Genomic DNA, 16,220 nt, shown 5'->3' with positions numbered 1-16,220 from the left:
AAGCACTTCAAGTAGATAACACAGTTATCTGTGGCTTCAGATAGTGCACAGTGTGGCTGTACACTGAGGCTGCAGTGTACAGGATCAATGTGAACAGAAAAGGACTGAAGGCAGAGCAGGATCATTCTTTCACTCTAGGCAAAACTGGGCAAGTATTGTCACAATTTAGTGGACAGAAGAAAGCATTGGACAAAGGAAAGGAAGATTCATGCTTTCTAGATCTGTTGTGGGGCTGGTCTGAGTTTGGTGGATGCCAGTAATTTTGAAAAACTATGGTCATTCACTGCTAAAAGATAATTTACAAACTTTCAAGTTAAAAAGTCCACAGCTCTCTACAAGGCAAATGAAACCAGGATCAAAATGAATAGGCAACCCACCAGCTGGGAAAAAATATTTGCAAACCATATATCTGACGAGGGATTACTCTCCATAATATATAAAAAACTCACGTAACTGAAGAACAAAAAAACAAAAAACCCGATCAAAAAATGGGCAGAGGAAATGAACAGACACTTCTCCAAAGAAAATATACAGATGGCCAATAGGCATATGAAAAGATGCTCAACATCACTAATCATCAGGGAAATGCAAATCAAAACCATATTAAGATATCATTAAGATATAGAACGGCTATAATCACCAAGACAAAAAACAACAAATGCTGGAGAGGCTGTGGAGAAATGGGAACCCTAACTCACAGCCTCTATGGAAAAGAGTATGGAGATTCCTCAAAAAATTAAAAATAGAAATACCTTATAATCCAGCTATCCCACTATTGGGTATCTACCCAACGAACCTGAAATCAACAATCTACAGAGGCTTATGCATCCCTATGTTCATCGCAGCATTATTCACTATAGCCAAGACAAGGAAGCAACCCAAGTGTCCCTCAACTGATGATTGGATGAAGAAGATGAGGTATATATGTACGATGAAATACTACTCAGCCATAAAAAAAGACAAAATTGTCCCATTTGCAACAACATGGATGGACCTGGAGGGTATTATGTTAAGCAAAATAAGCCAGAAAGAGAAAGACAAACACTGCATGATTTCACTCATTTGTGGAAGATAACACGCAGACAGATAGAACTGTTTGGTAGTTACCAGGGGCAAGGGGCTCGGGGGGTAGCCACAAGGGGTGAAGGTGACTGACAAACAATAATGTACAACAAAAATTTCACAATAATAAACAAAAAAAGTCCGCAGCTCTTTTCAGGGCACAGATGAGTGTCAGTAAATAATTTACCCTTATTCTGCTTCAGTTTTTGTCTAAGTTGGGGTTAAAATTGTCCTCCAACCTTTGTGAATGCAGGAGGCTTGGTCAAAATAAATAGTGATAAAGCCTATCTGAGACAAGCCTATAGTCTAACAAGTTACCTTTATTAACTTGCTGAAACAAGGGAGACCACACAACAGAGGAACTGGCGGAGTCTGAAAAAAAAGGGAAGACACAGGGATAGCATAGGATTTGGTGGAGCATAGGTAAGAATTAAGCAGGCGCAGGCCTGGCCTATGAAGCGGACTCCAAGGTCTTGTATCCTTGAAAACTATAAAGTTAAAATACATGTGGACTGTTTTATCTGAAAACCCCTTATTTGAAGCTCTATACCTGGATTAGAAAAATGTCAAAATGATCTACATGGCTCAGCTCTGCCAGGGAGGAGCAGGATGTTCCATTCTTACTTATAAGATTTCAAACAACAAAGCTTCTGAAAGTTTGTTTTAGGGAATGACGTTACCGGTCTATGTCCATTCAGTAATCAACAAAAGCAATTTTTGCAGATTCACAACGGGTATCTCTATGTATTGAAATTCTGCTCAACGTTAACATTCAGCATGAAGGCTACCTCCCTGAAGTGTTATTCACCTTCCCTTGGTTGGGTTAAAGTCCTCTTCTTTTCACCAACAATGACAATACTACTATAAGTATTGTAGGCTTTCATCATGTACTAGACCCCGTTGCTAAACGTTTATTTATGCGTCATCTCATCTGATCCTCACAACAAACCACTGAGAGTTAGGCGTGAGAAAACTGACGATTACAAATTAACATGTTTATGGAATTTGCTTTTTTTATTATTGCGTTTACTTTCATTCTGCCTTATATTTTAGCTATTTTTTTTTCCAGTTTTTGAGGCATCAACGCTGTATTCTTTTTCTCTGTGACCACCACATGCTTCCTACATAGCAGAGTCTCAATAAACATGGGACCGCATCTCATTCAGCACTTGTAACTCGCTTTCGTGATAACAAGTAACTGGAACATGCGCGTTCAGTGGGCTGTTCTGTCATCTCCGGTTTCGGGGGAATCGCTTGGGCAGCACATGGGCAGAGAGCTTGGCTGGCTTTGGGTGGGCTGACCAAACCTCCAGCCACCAAGACTCTTGCTGACATTTCAGTCTAAGCTCCAGCGGCCGTCGCTCACTCCCGCGGAGGCGGGACTTTCTATCTTCTTCAAGAAGCATTTCCGGCCAGAGCCGGAAGCTTCTCTGTGGAACGGAGCGTGCCGAGGGGCCGCAGTTTAGATCACTCTGGGTAGTCGCGGGCAGGTGAGCTTTGGGGTGTCTGGGGAGCTGCGGGGGCTTAGCGTTCCGCGGCCGGTGCGTCGCCTTGCAGTGCACTCTGTCTTTTTTTCCTTTCCTAGAAACTTCCCAGCTTGCCAGAGCCGGGCGTTGGTTACTCCCTGCGGCTTTGACCAAACCCAGACGCGCCGGCTCCAAGGGAGGGCGGGCGGGCCAGATTGGCAGCGCCGCCCTGCCCTTTACAGAACAGCCGTATCGATTTGTCACTTTGGAAGAGGTGAAACGGGTACAGGCGACCAACGACTTGGTGTCAGGTTAGAGACACTGGCCTGTCCTTCCAAATCGCTTAACATTTGTGATGAAAGGGAAATAATGTTAAGTAGGTGGAGAGCGTTTAAAAATTTTACGTGGTGCTTACTACCAACTGGGGACTATTCTAAGTTGTGGGTGGATCCAGATGAGGGTGTGCATCCGTGTCCCCAGAGAAACAGCAGTTCGTTGGGAAGACATGATTCACAAATGCCGAACTATTCGAGAAAGACGGAGGAGACAGAGATTAAGGGAGCAGACTTCTCTTTTGTGTGACATGAATATAGCCATGGCTGCGGCCATTTGATATTTGTCTCAATTTTCCCCATCTGTTTAGTTTTTAACCTTTCGGTATGCCTTCAGAAACAGCATATCGCTGGGGATTTTTTTTTTTTTAATCCAAGTCGGCGATCTCTTCGACTGATAGATTTGTTGTACTTGTGTTCATTGTCACTACTGAGATATTTGTTCAGGCCAAAACCTTTGGAGTCATCCTTGACTCATCTCTTTCACACCACACATAGAATCTATCAGCAAATCTCATGGACTCCACCTTCAAAATCTATCCAGACTCCCAAGCCCCTCTCACCACCTTCGCTTTCCAAGTTAGAGTCATCTCTCACCTGGAATACTGCAGTAGCCACCCATCTAGTCTGCTTTTTCTTCTTTCAGTCTGTTTTCATCACAGCGTCTAGAGTGATTCTCCAAAAAAATAAAAAGTCAGATTATCTTCCTCCTCTCAAAACATCCTCCAAGGACTACTCATTTCACTCAGACAAAATGCCAGAGTCTTGAGGGTGGTGCCCAGGGTCCTGTATGATCTGGTCCTGCTTTACCTCTGACCTTATCTCTCTTTTTTTTTTTTTCTTTTATTTTCTGGGGGTCACGTTGGTTTATAACATGATCTCAACTCTTGCTCCTCTCCCCTTTGCTCTACAATCTGGCCTCCTCAAGCACATCCTAGCCTCAAGATATTTGCACTTGTGGTTCCTTTACCTGAAATGCTCTCTCCCCATACATCCACATGGTTTAATCCTTTACCTCCCTCGTATTATTTTGTATATTACTTTCTCAGTTAAGCCTTCCCTGACATATCCTTCCCTTCCATCTCCATTTGCACTCATTGTCCTTATTGTCATATCATGTGCTATGTGATTTATTCATCTATCTGGTTTATTGTGTTTCCCCCACTAGGATAGAAACTTCACAAAGGCAGACAATGTTCTGTGTTTTGTTTACTGCTGTGTCACTAGTGCCTAAAACAGTATCTGTCTTTTAGTAGGCTTTCCGTAATATAATTGTTGAATGAATGGATTTGGGCTGTTTCTACCATCTTATGCTATGTGATTTCTGTGATTTTTTTTGGTCTCCTTTCTTCCATTTTTTTGGATTGACGTTTTGTTTTCTCTTTTCACTTTTTCCCTTCTGCTTGTTTGGAAGATATATTACTTTATATATACTCTATTTCTGTTCTTATAGTGGTTAACCTTTTAATTTTAATTTTTAATTTTACTGTGCATACTTAATTGAATCTAATTCAATCTTAATTGAATCTTAACCCTGCAGAACAATTTTTTTTTTTTTTACCTTTAAGTCACTGATTTTAAACAGGCTTCCTGGATCATCTCAATACTTAATACTTTTTGTAAGATGTAAATATTCAACAATAAAATTAGTAGTTACTATTTTCTGGTGGTTTTGATTTTTTTTTCTTTTTGGTTTATTAAAGTCAATTTATCATACATTTTAATAGAATATTTATATTATACTTAGCACTTAAAAGCTTATTTTTTGAAAAGTATATGATACTTTCCCTTCCTTAGCATTTTGCTGGGAAATGTGCAAGAGAATCCATTAAAACACAACATGATAGACATATTATTAGGTGAAAAATGAATATTACCCAGAAAGTTGGTAGGTATTTGAAAGTGTGTAGAGAAAGGGCACAAACTTATTGGTTCATTAATTTATTTTGTTTTTTTTTTAAAGATTTTATTTATTTATTTATTTTTTTTCCCCCAAAGCCCCAGTAGATTGTTGTATGTCATAGCTGCACGTCCTTCCAGTTGCTGTATGTGGGACGCGGCCCCAGCATGGCCAGAGAAGTGGTGTGTCAGTGCACGCCTGGGATCTGAACCTGGGCCGCCAGCAGCGGAGCGCGCGCTCTTAACCGCCAAGCCACGGGGCCGGCCCAATTTATTTTCTTTCAGATAGTTTTGTCATTGGGTTTGGCGTAGATTTAAGTCATTGGTTTTAGAGAGAGACATGCCTACACCCTCTTCAGAAATGCCTAAAGCTTTTTGGAAGAGCTACTTAAAATGATATGAGATAATTCAGGATGCAAAGGCAAAGAAACTACTGTGAGGATGTACAACTTGTGTCCACGTTGTACATGCTTTGACATTAGGCGTGGAGTGCATAAAAGGACGGCAGGACACGATGCTAAGTGAAATAAGCCAGTCACTAAAAGACAAATGCTGTATGATTCCACTTATATGAGATCCTAGTTAGTCAAGTTCATAGAAACAGAAGGTAGGGGTTGTGGGGAGAGGGCTATGGGGAGCTGCTTAATGGGTATAGAGTTTCAGTTTTGCAAGGTGAAGAAGTTTTGGTGATTGATTGCACAACAATGTGAATATATCTAATGTCAATGAATTGTACACTTAAAAATGGTTAAGATGATAAATTTTATTTTACGTGTATTTTATCACAAAAAAATTTTTTTTAAATGACAGCAGATAATATTTGTTTAAATTTGGTCTAAATACTAGGAAATTGTTACATTTGGGGTGGTAATTTAAAAGCAAATGACATTTTTGGGGCCGGCCCGGTGGCGCAAGCAGTTGGGTGCGTGCGCTCCGCTGCGGCGGCCCGGGGTTCGCTGGTTCGGATCCCGGGCGTGCACCGACGCGCTGCTTGGTAAGCCATGCTGTGGCGGCGTCCCATATAAAGTGGAGGAAGATAGGCACCGATGTTAGCCCAGGGCCGTCTTCCTCAGCAAAAAAGGAGGAGGATTGGTGGATGTTAGCTCAGGGCTGATCTCCTCACAAAAAAAAAAAAAAAAAAAAAAAGCAAATGACATTTTTGCCCTTAAATGTTTAAAGGTATTCCCACATTCTGTGACTAGTCTCCCAACATGAACCTCCAGTCAATGAAACCCTCTTACATTTCCCTGCCTGGAAAGTTTGTTCTCTTACTCTCTACTGCCCATTCAAAACAGCTTAACCAGGGCGCGGTTTCCACATGGTGCCTTCCCTCACGCTTAAACCACATGGTTCTCCTCCATCACTGAATTTGATCCTTGCAGTCCTAATTTTAGGTCTTAATTTTTCCTGTTAATTATCTCTCCCAATTAGACTAGGTTTCTTCTAAAAGCATGTCTTCTACTTCCTTATGTTCTTCGTGACAGAAAGGTTAACGAGTGTAAGGACTCACAGCTTGTTAGTGCCTGAGCCAGGATTACTACCTAGAGCTCCTAAATCTCATTTAAGTTTGTTTCCCACTGATGTTGAGGTTTCTATTTGATAGGTGTCCATGTGAATGATATACTTCAGACCTCATACCAGTATGTTGGTACAAGTTTGGACAAACGTCAGGGAAAGATTTAGGAAAATACATTTAGAAAGATAATAGAATCCATGTTGAAAAATCTTTTTCCTATTATTAATTCACAAAGTGCCATTGTTTTTACCTGCTCTGTTGTGCATCAGACATCTTTTTGTACCTCTTGGTGGTTAAAGAAGGTAGGAAATGGAATCAGAAGATTCCAACTGATGTTGGAATCCATACCTACTGTGAGCAGAAAGCGTATTGTGATTAAACTTCCCCAGGTCAGCAACTGTTATTCTGACCTTGTAATATATTGCTTTGGATTTATGGAATATTTTCCCTTTATCTAAATACAAAAACTATGATCTTAATGATCTTAATGATTAAGGTCATAATCATTAAGATCCTTATGATCTTAATGGCTGACATTTATTGACTGTTTACTACATGTTGAGCTCTTCCACACCTAATAACTCATTTAATTCTCATAACAGCCCTATGAAGTAGGTCCTAATATTTACATTTTACAGATGAGGAAACTGAGACACAGGTTAAATGACCCGGTATCCCATAGCTAGCATATAGTGGGAGAGATGGAATTAGTATCCAGCAGACTGGCTGCATATAATGTCCATATAACATTAAATAGGAACAAATATGACCTAAATTTTTATGTATTTTTCAAGATTCTTTCAGTTGCCGGAGAAAGAAACCCAGCTCAAACTGATGTAAACAAAAGAAGGAATTAGGGGTTCATTGAACTGGGCTAATGAAAGGCTTTAGGCATAGCTGGATCAACTCTCCTTTCCTGTTTGGCCTTATTTTCAGACAAGTGTTTTCCCAAAGAATGACGAAGATGCCCTTCAGCTTTTCCAGTTTTAAGTGGTCCTTTTTTTTAAGGTCTTGGGAATGCAAGAGATGGATCCTCTCTTCAAGGGCCCATGTCCTTTCCTAAGATTGGCTCTGCTTGGGTTAGGATCTTCACACTTGGACCAATTGCTTAATGCAAGGAAACAGAGGTGAGGAGTCATTAGATTGGCCGTCCTGGCCATGTGTCCACTCCTGTGGTGGGTGAGTGACAGCCGACCGGGCAGAGAGAATGCACGTCTCTAAAGGGAAAGATGCTGGGCTAAAAACAGAAAATACATGAGAACCATTTCAGTAGTATAGATGGAGCTCCTGCTGTTTGTTCAGTTGTCTTTCCCAGGTTAAGATTCTTCCACTCTTAAAAAATAACACAGTTATTTTTAGAAGAATTAAAGAAATTGTTGGGGCTGGCCCAGTGGTGTAGTAGTTAAGTTTGGCGCACTCTGCTTCAGCAGCCTGGGTTGGCAGGTTCGGATCCCGGGTGCGGACGTACACCACCCATCAAGCCATGCTCTGGTGGCAACCCACATATGAAATAGGAGAATTGGCACAGATGTTAGCTCAGGGCCAGTCTCCTTCAAGCAAAGAGAAGAAGATTGGCAATGGATGTTAGCTCACTGCCAATCTTCCTCAACAAAAACAACAACAAAGAGGTAAAGAAATGGTTAAAATTTTGAATCAATATTGTGCAATTTAGATAAGGAAAATGAAAGCAGTTTGTAAAGTGCTATATAATTTAGTTTCAATAATTTGCTTTGTTGATGCTGGAGACACCACCAAATTCCTCTCATGTCCTCCAGTTTTCTTAATTGATTGTTCATCAAAGGTAAAGATCCCTTTAGCAGTCTGATAAAGCCTGTGAACTCCTTAGAATGTTTTTAAATACAGAAAATATATAGGACTTCAAATGAAATCAGTTATGTGAAACAAAGTTATCAAAATACTTTAAAAAAATTGTGATATAATAATATGTATATTAAGATATTAAATGACAAAATGTAGTGGCAGGTCTAATAACTATTGTAATTTTGAAATAGTGATGAATGTAAAGTATAGTTTGAGATATCTGTAATAGTTGTAATGTGATGAAATATTTGTGATCACAGGTACTGCTAATCCAACTAATTTTTTTGCCTGTGTTCATAATTTAGGAAAATGCTACATTTCAGTTAGAAGTTAGTGAAAATCTTCAGTTAGAAGATACCTTGAGAGTTCATGGACCTCAGGTAAAGAACACCTTGCTTAGGCTCTGTGCAGGTAATCAGCCTAGTGCTCCAACTTCTTGATGAGAATGAAGTCCCACTCTGCTCTTGTTAATTGCCCCTGATCCCCAGGCTCATGACTTGTACTGTTTCTTTGACCAGGCTTCCTAGATTAACAGACTTTGGGTTTCTGAGAAATATCCACTTGGACTGTCCATTATTGTGCTCTCCCCACTTTTTGGGAGAGCCATCAATGTTTTCTTAAATCCATTAATGCCAAATATCACCTCCCTCCAGTCTGAATTTCTGGCGGTCTTGACTTAACCACTGACATATATTCCCTCCCATCTTTTATTCCTTTTTTTTTTTTTTTCCCTAAAGGGGAAGACATTTATTTATTTATTTATTTTTATTTTATTTTTTTCTCCCAAAGCCCCAGTAGATAGTTGTATGTCATAGCTGCACATCCTTCTAGTTGCTGTATGTGGGACGCGGCCTCAGCATGGCCGGAGAAGCAGTGCGTTGGTGCGCGCCTGGGATCCGAACCCGGGCCACCAGTAGCGGGGCGCGCACACTTAACCGAAGCCACGGGGCCGGCCTCCATCTTTTATTCCTAATAAGCATATATAATAACTCTGATCTGGCCCATCTCCTTCTTTCTTGTCTTCCCAGATAATGATCAGCTCCATTCTAAAGTATTCTGTCTCTCATAGGAATTGGGAAAAGTAATTTCCAGTAGGAATCAAGAAAACATAACTGAGAAGAATGGATACTAAAATTTTATAAAGAGGGGGAAGAATTGCTCGTGAAACTATTGAAATTGGATGCTGTTGAGAAGAAAGAGTGTGATATATAACCAAAGTACTGAAATAGCCAGAAGATTTTAGAAAGAGATTTTGTGGCAAAAGCATGGTACCTGAACTTGTGGTCTCAAGCTTCCATTCCAGGAAGATGTATGCAGTACCATGAATATCACTGAAATTTGCTGGGCTAGGCTTATTATTGGAATGGAAATATATGTCTTTGTTCAAAACAATCCAATACAAGATTTGAGAGATGAAGTGTGTATATCAGGAAGATATATATACTTGTTTGGAGCCAAGAGCAGTGGCATTTGGGTAATAAACACAAGTGACAACAAAAGGAATAAGAAGTAGAAGAGATCTATAGGTTATGCTATAGATCATTTGGTAAGAAGGAGAACAATGTTGTTGCTCCCCTAATACAGAGTATAAAAGTGGCATTAACATAAGAGTTGTGATCTTAAATTCTGCTGGAGGCCCATTCTTTTCTCGGGAAAAGACTTGAGATATATATATATTTTGGAAAAGACTTGAGAGAGAGATATATATATATATTTGGACCATGGAAGTTCCTTGGAAGAAACAAAATGAGAGGAAAGATTCCTTTGGTTTGAATTCTTCTCAAGAAGGAGGAAGAAACAGGGGAAGTGGAAGAACCTGAAATATTGTGGGAAAAGAAACTCTGTTATTTTTGAGAGTTTTCCCAAATGAATAAAATGTTGAATATAATCAAACTGCTTCCTTGGGCATTAGGAAAGTTTATTTTGAAAAATGGAGAAGAAATACCTTACTCTTAATGATTCAGTGTCCCAATTAAAGCTGAAACAAATCAAAGTTCTGTAAAACCTGAAATATTGGGAATTAAATTTCAAATTACTTTTTTAATTGTGGTAAAATACAGATAACATAAAATTTACCATCTTAACCATTTTTAAATGTACAGTTCAGTAGTGTTAAGCACATTCACATTGTTGTGCAACCATCACCACTGTTTGTCTCCAGAAGTCTCTTCATTTTGCAAAATTGAAACTCTGTAGCTATTAAACAACTCCCTACTTCCCCCTTCCTGTGGGCCCTGACAACCACCATTCTACTGTCTCTATGAATTTGACTAATCTGGATACCTAGGTACCTGACTACTCTTGGTACCTGGCTTATTTCACTTAGCTTAATGTCCTGTAGATTCGTCCATGTTGTAGCATGTCAGAATTTCCTTCCTTTTTAAGGTTGAATAATATTCTGTTGTATGTATATATTACATTTTGTTTATCCATTCATCCATCAATAGACATTTAGGTTACTTCCACCTTTTGACTGTTTGTGAATAATACCACTGTGAACATAGGTGTACAAATATCTGCTTGCATCCTTCCTTTCAATTTTTTTCAAGTTATTTTATTTGAGGAATTATGTAGTTATCTCACTGTTAAGACCATGTAGGAAACAGGATATATTATTGAATGAAAATATAAGGAATAGAACCACATATATAATATGCTATCATTTGTGTAAAGAAAGAAAAAGAATATGTTTGCTTGTATAAGCATAAAATATGTATGGAAGTATATATGATACTAATAAAGCTATTGCCAGAGAATGACTAGCAGGAGTGGAAGGAGAACTTGCAGTGTATTCCCTTTCATACTTTTGAGTTTCATCTACTCAAAGAATTAAGTGAGAAGGATATGCATAGAAAAATACAAAGGGGATTACTGAAATGGAAAAGGAGGCAGTCTCTAACCAATGACTTTTAGATGCTTGAACAGACCTCTTAAGAAAAATATCAGTGAGGTTGAGCCTCAAAATTAACTTGTGAAAAATGTGAAGACAAGAAAAGAAGCTTTTAGGGGCCAGCCTGATGGTAGTAGTTAAGTTCATGTTCTCCGCTTTGGTGGCCCAGGGTTCGCAGGTTCGGATCCTGGGTGCAGACCTATGCACCACTCATCAAGCCATGCTGTGGCGGCATCCCACATACAAAATAGAGGAAGATGGGCACGAATGTTAGCCCAGGGCTAATCTTCCTCAGCAAAAAGAGGAAGATTGGCAATACGTGTTAGCTCAGGGCCAGTCTTCCTCACAAGAAAAAAAAAAAGGAAGCTTTTGGGATTGATTTAGACTAAAAAGTACTATAAGAAAGTCTACTCCTTAGGTATAGTAATATATTTCTTCTAACTTTAAATCCTGAACATTTTTAAACATAGAAAAATGGAAAGAAAAATATAATTAACACTCATATACTTATTGCCTTTATTTAATGTTAATATTTTGCCTTTGCTTCATCTTTTAAAATTATTTTTAATGTAGTATAAGAGATGACAGGAAAATGGCAGATTGATTCAATTTTCTATCTTTTGTCATTTTTATGCAGAATGATTCCAGACTTGTCCAAAAAAAAAAATCTCATTAAAAGCATGTTGAAGATAAAAAGAGGTAGGATAATATTTGATCATTTTGAATTCGTCTCCATTCTAAGAGAAATTACATCTAGTAATTTATGAAAGAACTGGCAAATATGATTGCAGAATTTCCTGTCCATAATCTTTGCGGAGTAATGAACAAGGGGAGTTATAATTTCTAGGAAAGATGTTCTGTGAACATTTAGAAAAGTAGTAATCCTAAGGAGCTAGGAAGAGTTTAGTGAGTCTTGCTAAATTTACCTCATTTTTTTTGTTTGGATTGTGATTCCCTGGCAAGCCAGGGAAATTTGTAGAGAAGAGCGCAATATTTCCTCCCTCTTTTCATCATCAGCCTCCTCTTTTTCCTCCTTCTCATTATTAATAGGCAATATAAAAACTACTCATTTTAAAAATATTCATTCAACTCAGAAGTTTATAAGTTAAAAAGGGACAGTGTCGGGGCCAGCCTAGTAGCGTAGTAGTTAAGTTTGTGTACTCTGCTTCGATGGCCCAAGGTTTGCAGGTTCAGAGCCCAGGCACAGAGCTACACACCGCTTATCAAGCCATGCTGTGGCAAGCATCGCACATATAAAGTAGAGGAAGATGGGCACAGATATTAGCCCAGGGCTAATCTTCCTCAGCAAAAAGAGGAGGATTGGCAACAGATGTTAGCTCAGGGCTAATCTTCCCTCACCAAAAAAAAAAAAGTGACAGTGTCCCTTCTCTTCCCCTATTCCTGCTCTGTCTGGTTGACAGAGTATATTCCCTGACTGACAGTGTATTTTGATTTCAGTGAAGCATTTCACAAAGTTCATGATCTTCTTGAATGTGAGCTGGATAATAGGAGGACTTGTAACTAAAAAGTTTGACCCACAGTCTGTATGGGTTCTGTCTTTGGTCAGGGTCTTATATTCTTTTTTGCCTTCATTCTTACAAAAATTACACAAGACAAAGCTGGGAGAGATAGTTAATATGGTGGATTATTGAATGGTGTCAGTGTCAATAATTAACTTTTTTTTTGATGGACAATTTGTCCATGGCTTTCTAGAATTTTAAATTATATTTATTTACTTTGAATAACTGTCTCATGTTTCCCAAGGAAATACTTCAAAAGACAGTAATAACTGAAAAATGAAAAATGTTTTTAGGTGTTTTCTTTGGGATGGTAAACAAGGAAAACACATACCAATAGAGAAATGATTGAGTAAATTGTGGTATCTACATGTTGATATCAAAGTGATTAATATGATGATTCTGTGGCTGTATAGAAAAATGTTTACAGAATGTTAATAAAAGAAGTAGAATAGAAATTACATATCTATTTCAATTGTAATAAAATTCTAGGGCCGGCCTGGTGGTGTAGCGGTTAAGTTCGAGAGTTTCGCTTCGGCGGCCCAGGGTTCGCCGGTTCGGATTCTGGGTGTGGACCTACTCACGGCTCATCAGGCCATGCTGAAGCAGCGTCCCACATAGAAGAACTATAAGGACCCACAATATACAACTATGTACTGGGGAGGGAAAAAAAAAAATTCTTTTTACACCTTAATGAAAATAGAATTGGTGTTTAAAACTAGTGAAAACTATTTTTTAGGGTAATGTAATTATAGTGAAATTTAAACATTTTAATTTTATGATTAGAAGGTGATAGTAACACAAAAATGGCTGTGGAGTTTATTTCATTGCAATCTTAATAGTAAGCAACAGTCTTTCCCATGAAAAGGGGGAAAAGCAACTATAATCTTAGGCTACATTATTAGATGAATGGTGTCCAGACCATTGAACCCACACATAGGTCACACCACATGTGGAATGTGGTTTTCAGTTTTAGGTATTATATGTATATATTTTTTAAAGATTTTATTTATTTATTTATTTTTCCCCCCAAAGCCCCAATAGATAGTTGTATGTCATAGCTGCACATCCTTCTAGTTGCATGTATGTGGGACGCGGCCTCAGCATGGCTGAAGAGGCAGTGCATCGGTGCGCGCCCGGGATCCGAACCCCGGCCGCCAGCAGCAGAGTGCACGCGCTCAACCACTAAGCTGCGGGGCTGGCCCCGGTATTATATTTTAAGAAAAGAATCAGTGAATGAATTATGAGGGAGAACTTGGAATTCACATGAGGATGATTTAAGGAGCTGGGTATGTTTACCCTGGTAAAGAGTGTTGGGAGGTAGGGCCAGGAAGAGGAGAAAGGAGATATAATAACATAATGGTGGCCTTCAAATATTTAGATGTCAGCTGGGAAGAAGAATAGTTTGATTCTCTATAGCTGCAGAGGTCAGCACTAAAAATCAGTGGATGAAAATGATAGGGAGGTATATTTCATCTCTTTTTTAAAGAACTATTCTTTAAAATTTTGCAGTGACTCTAACAAATAGAGTCACTGCAAAATTAAGTGGGCTATTTCTATTAATTAGTGAGCATGTGTATTTAAGTAAAAGGCATTCATCTTAACCAAGGCTTGGTTGGCCCCCGGATGAAACTAACCAAGAAACAGTGACACGTCACTCACGTTTAGGTGATTAGGAGAGGGCCCACTGCAGGAAACTAGAGAAAATCTAACCAGGTGAGCAGCTGACTTCAGGACAGTTTGACTAGACACTAAAATGGGGGGCTGGGGTGAGCCTGGGTTGAGGGTGATGAAAGTGATGGTGTTGGAACAGGCAGTGGAGGTCCAGGGTGGGCCACTAACTTGGCATGAAGTCTAACAACAGGAAACGACTCATTAGGTGACTGGCCAGAGGGAGAGGGTAAAGGCTTTGTAACCAAGGCATAGGTCACTAAGACAAGAATCCAATTTCTGTATTCTCACAGAAGATCACAGCATCAAAAAACATTTTCAGAAGGGTTGAGAGACTGGGCAGGATCATCAAAAATAATGACTTAGGGCTGGCCCGGTGGCTTAGCGGTTAAGTGTGCGTGCTCTGCTGCTCATGGCCCGGGTTCAGATCCCGGGCGCGCACTGACGCACCGCTTCTCCGGCCATGCTGAGGCCGCGTCCCACATACAGCAACTAGAAGGATGTGCAACTATGACATAGAACTATCTACTGGGGCTTTGGGGGAAAAACATAAATAAATAAAAAATTAAGAAAAATAATAATAATGACTTAATGTGGAGCCAATTAATTAACTGACTTTAGACACCTTATACCTAACGATCTCAGGTCCTGTGGGCACAGCATACTGGTGAGAAGGAAAAGAATTGCTGCTAGAGATCAGATAGGATTGAGCACGTGAAGGAATGTTATAATTCATGAATTGCTTATACTTGTTAAAGGAATGAGAATGACTTCCTAGTGTTTTCATTCCTCATTTCTGCTATTGTGCCACTTGTTTTCCCTACTCACCAGTTGACCACTGCCCCGTTCTTCTCACCAAGCCATTCTCACTGTTGGCCTGATCTACAAGGTGGTGCCCTTGGGCTGAGCTGGTTGTGAGTTTCTGGATTTGGATAACTCCCATGCACTCCAGTTCATGAAACCAAGATTCGGCCCACTGCTTTAACTTCTTTAGGAAGTTAACTCTAACTCTTAGGAATGGAGTTCTATGTGGATCTTACTAGTTTCTCTCCTCGGGAACTAGAACTGTGCATCTGAACACAAGCTTGTGAGTAGGGCCCTACCAACTGACCAGACCTCTTAGCTGCTGCCTGTATCTGTGTCTGGGCTGATCAACACATGGCTTCCCCTTGCCTTCCTCTACCAGCTGATTGATTTTACCATCAAATCATCTGAACTCTGATTTTTCCCACCAAGTTTAGGTTCTGGGATGATTTCTCTTTTGCTTTTCTCTTTGGCAACCCTACTGTGTAGATTTAGATCTGGATCTTGGCTCCTTCCTGACTGCCCTGTCCTCACATATTTAAATAGTCAAAATTCAGCCCCATTTTGAAACAGGGTTCTTGTCACAAGAATTGGGAAAAAATTTTTAATGAGAAACTAGAGAACCTGATTGAAAGAACCCAATACTGAAATTTGATAAGAGATAAAAATGTTCAGATTATTCTGTTTTATGGGAACAGCAGGTCAAATATGACACAGACAACACCAGTAATAGAAGAAATGTCTACTGTTTCTTTAAAAAGGATAACATAAAGGTAGAGAAGTAATAATACTAAAGACCTCAGCCATCTACCTGTTAGTGGAGTTTGTGAGTAATCAAGAATGTGACTTTAACCCCAGAAGGTGTGATTAGCAATATATGTTTTTCTTATTTTGTACACATATTGTATGGTAATATTATTAAAGTAGAACTTTGTTCAATAGTCCTGTAACTTGTGGTGGTTTCAAAATCCTTGCACTGTTACATTTAGGCAAAGATGAGGGTATAGCTGTAAACCATATTGTGCTAGCAGAAGGAACACAAAGTTTTTAAGCCCTGGTCTCACAGAAGCTCTCTGCAGCCTCTGATACTGTTGCTCTGTTATTCCTACTGCCTTTGGATTCCAAGACTCCAGGAATCTGGTTTTCTTTTATCCTGTCTGGCTTTTCCTCCTCTGACTTCTTAGGAGTTTCCTCCCTCTCCCTTTTAAATATTATATTTCCCCAGAGTTGTGTCATTGATCT

General features: G+C 39.4%; 1 protein-coding gene across 5 annotated transcripts in view; it reads left to right on the top strand.

Moving 5' to 3' along the window:
• Positions 1-2,476: 2,476 nt before the first annotated feature.
• The window catches only part of TBCE (tubulin folding cofactor E), an 82,495-nt gene continuing 68,751 nt past the window's right edge, over positions 2,477-16,220 (top strand). Inside the window, exons 1-2 of one of the 5 annotated variants that reach the window (XM_058542984.1) lie at positions 2,490-2,552; positions 11,624-11,685. Coding sequence is in view for 1 of the 5 variants with exons in the window: in XM_058542982.1 (XP_058398965.1) it covers positions 7,302-7,402 (101 nt within the window). In the remaining 4 variants the exon portion in view is untranslated. Of the gene's footprint in view, positions 2,553-2,647; positions 2,840-7,297; positions 7,403-11,623; positions 11,686-16,220 lie in introns of those variants that run through there. The other 4 variants (XM_058542985.1, XM_058542986.1, XM_058542987.1 and 1 more) reach the window with 4 other exon arrangements.

The sequence above is a fragment of the Diceros bicornis genome, chromosome 6, assembly GCF_020826845.1.
Source record: "Diceros bicornis minor isolate mBicDic1 chromosome 6, mDicBic1.mat.cur, whole genome shotgun sequence".
Classification (NCBI taxonomy): domain Eukaryota; kingdom Metazoa; phylum Chordata; class Mammalia; order Perissodactyla; family Rhinocerotidae; genus Diceros; species Diceros bicornis.
Note: the sequence above shows the minus strand (reverse complement) of the source record. Positions and strands in the feature narration are given on the sequence as shown.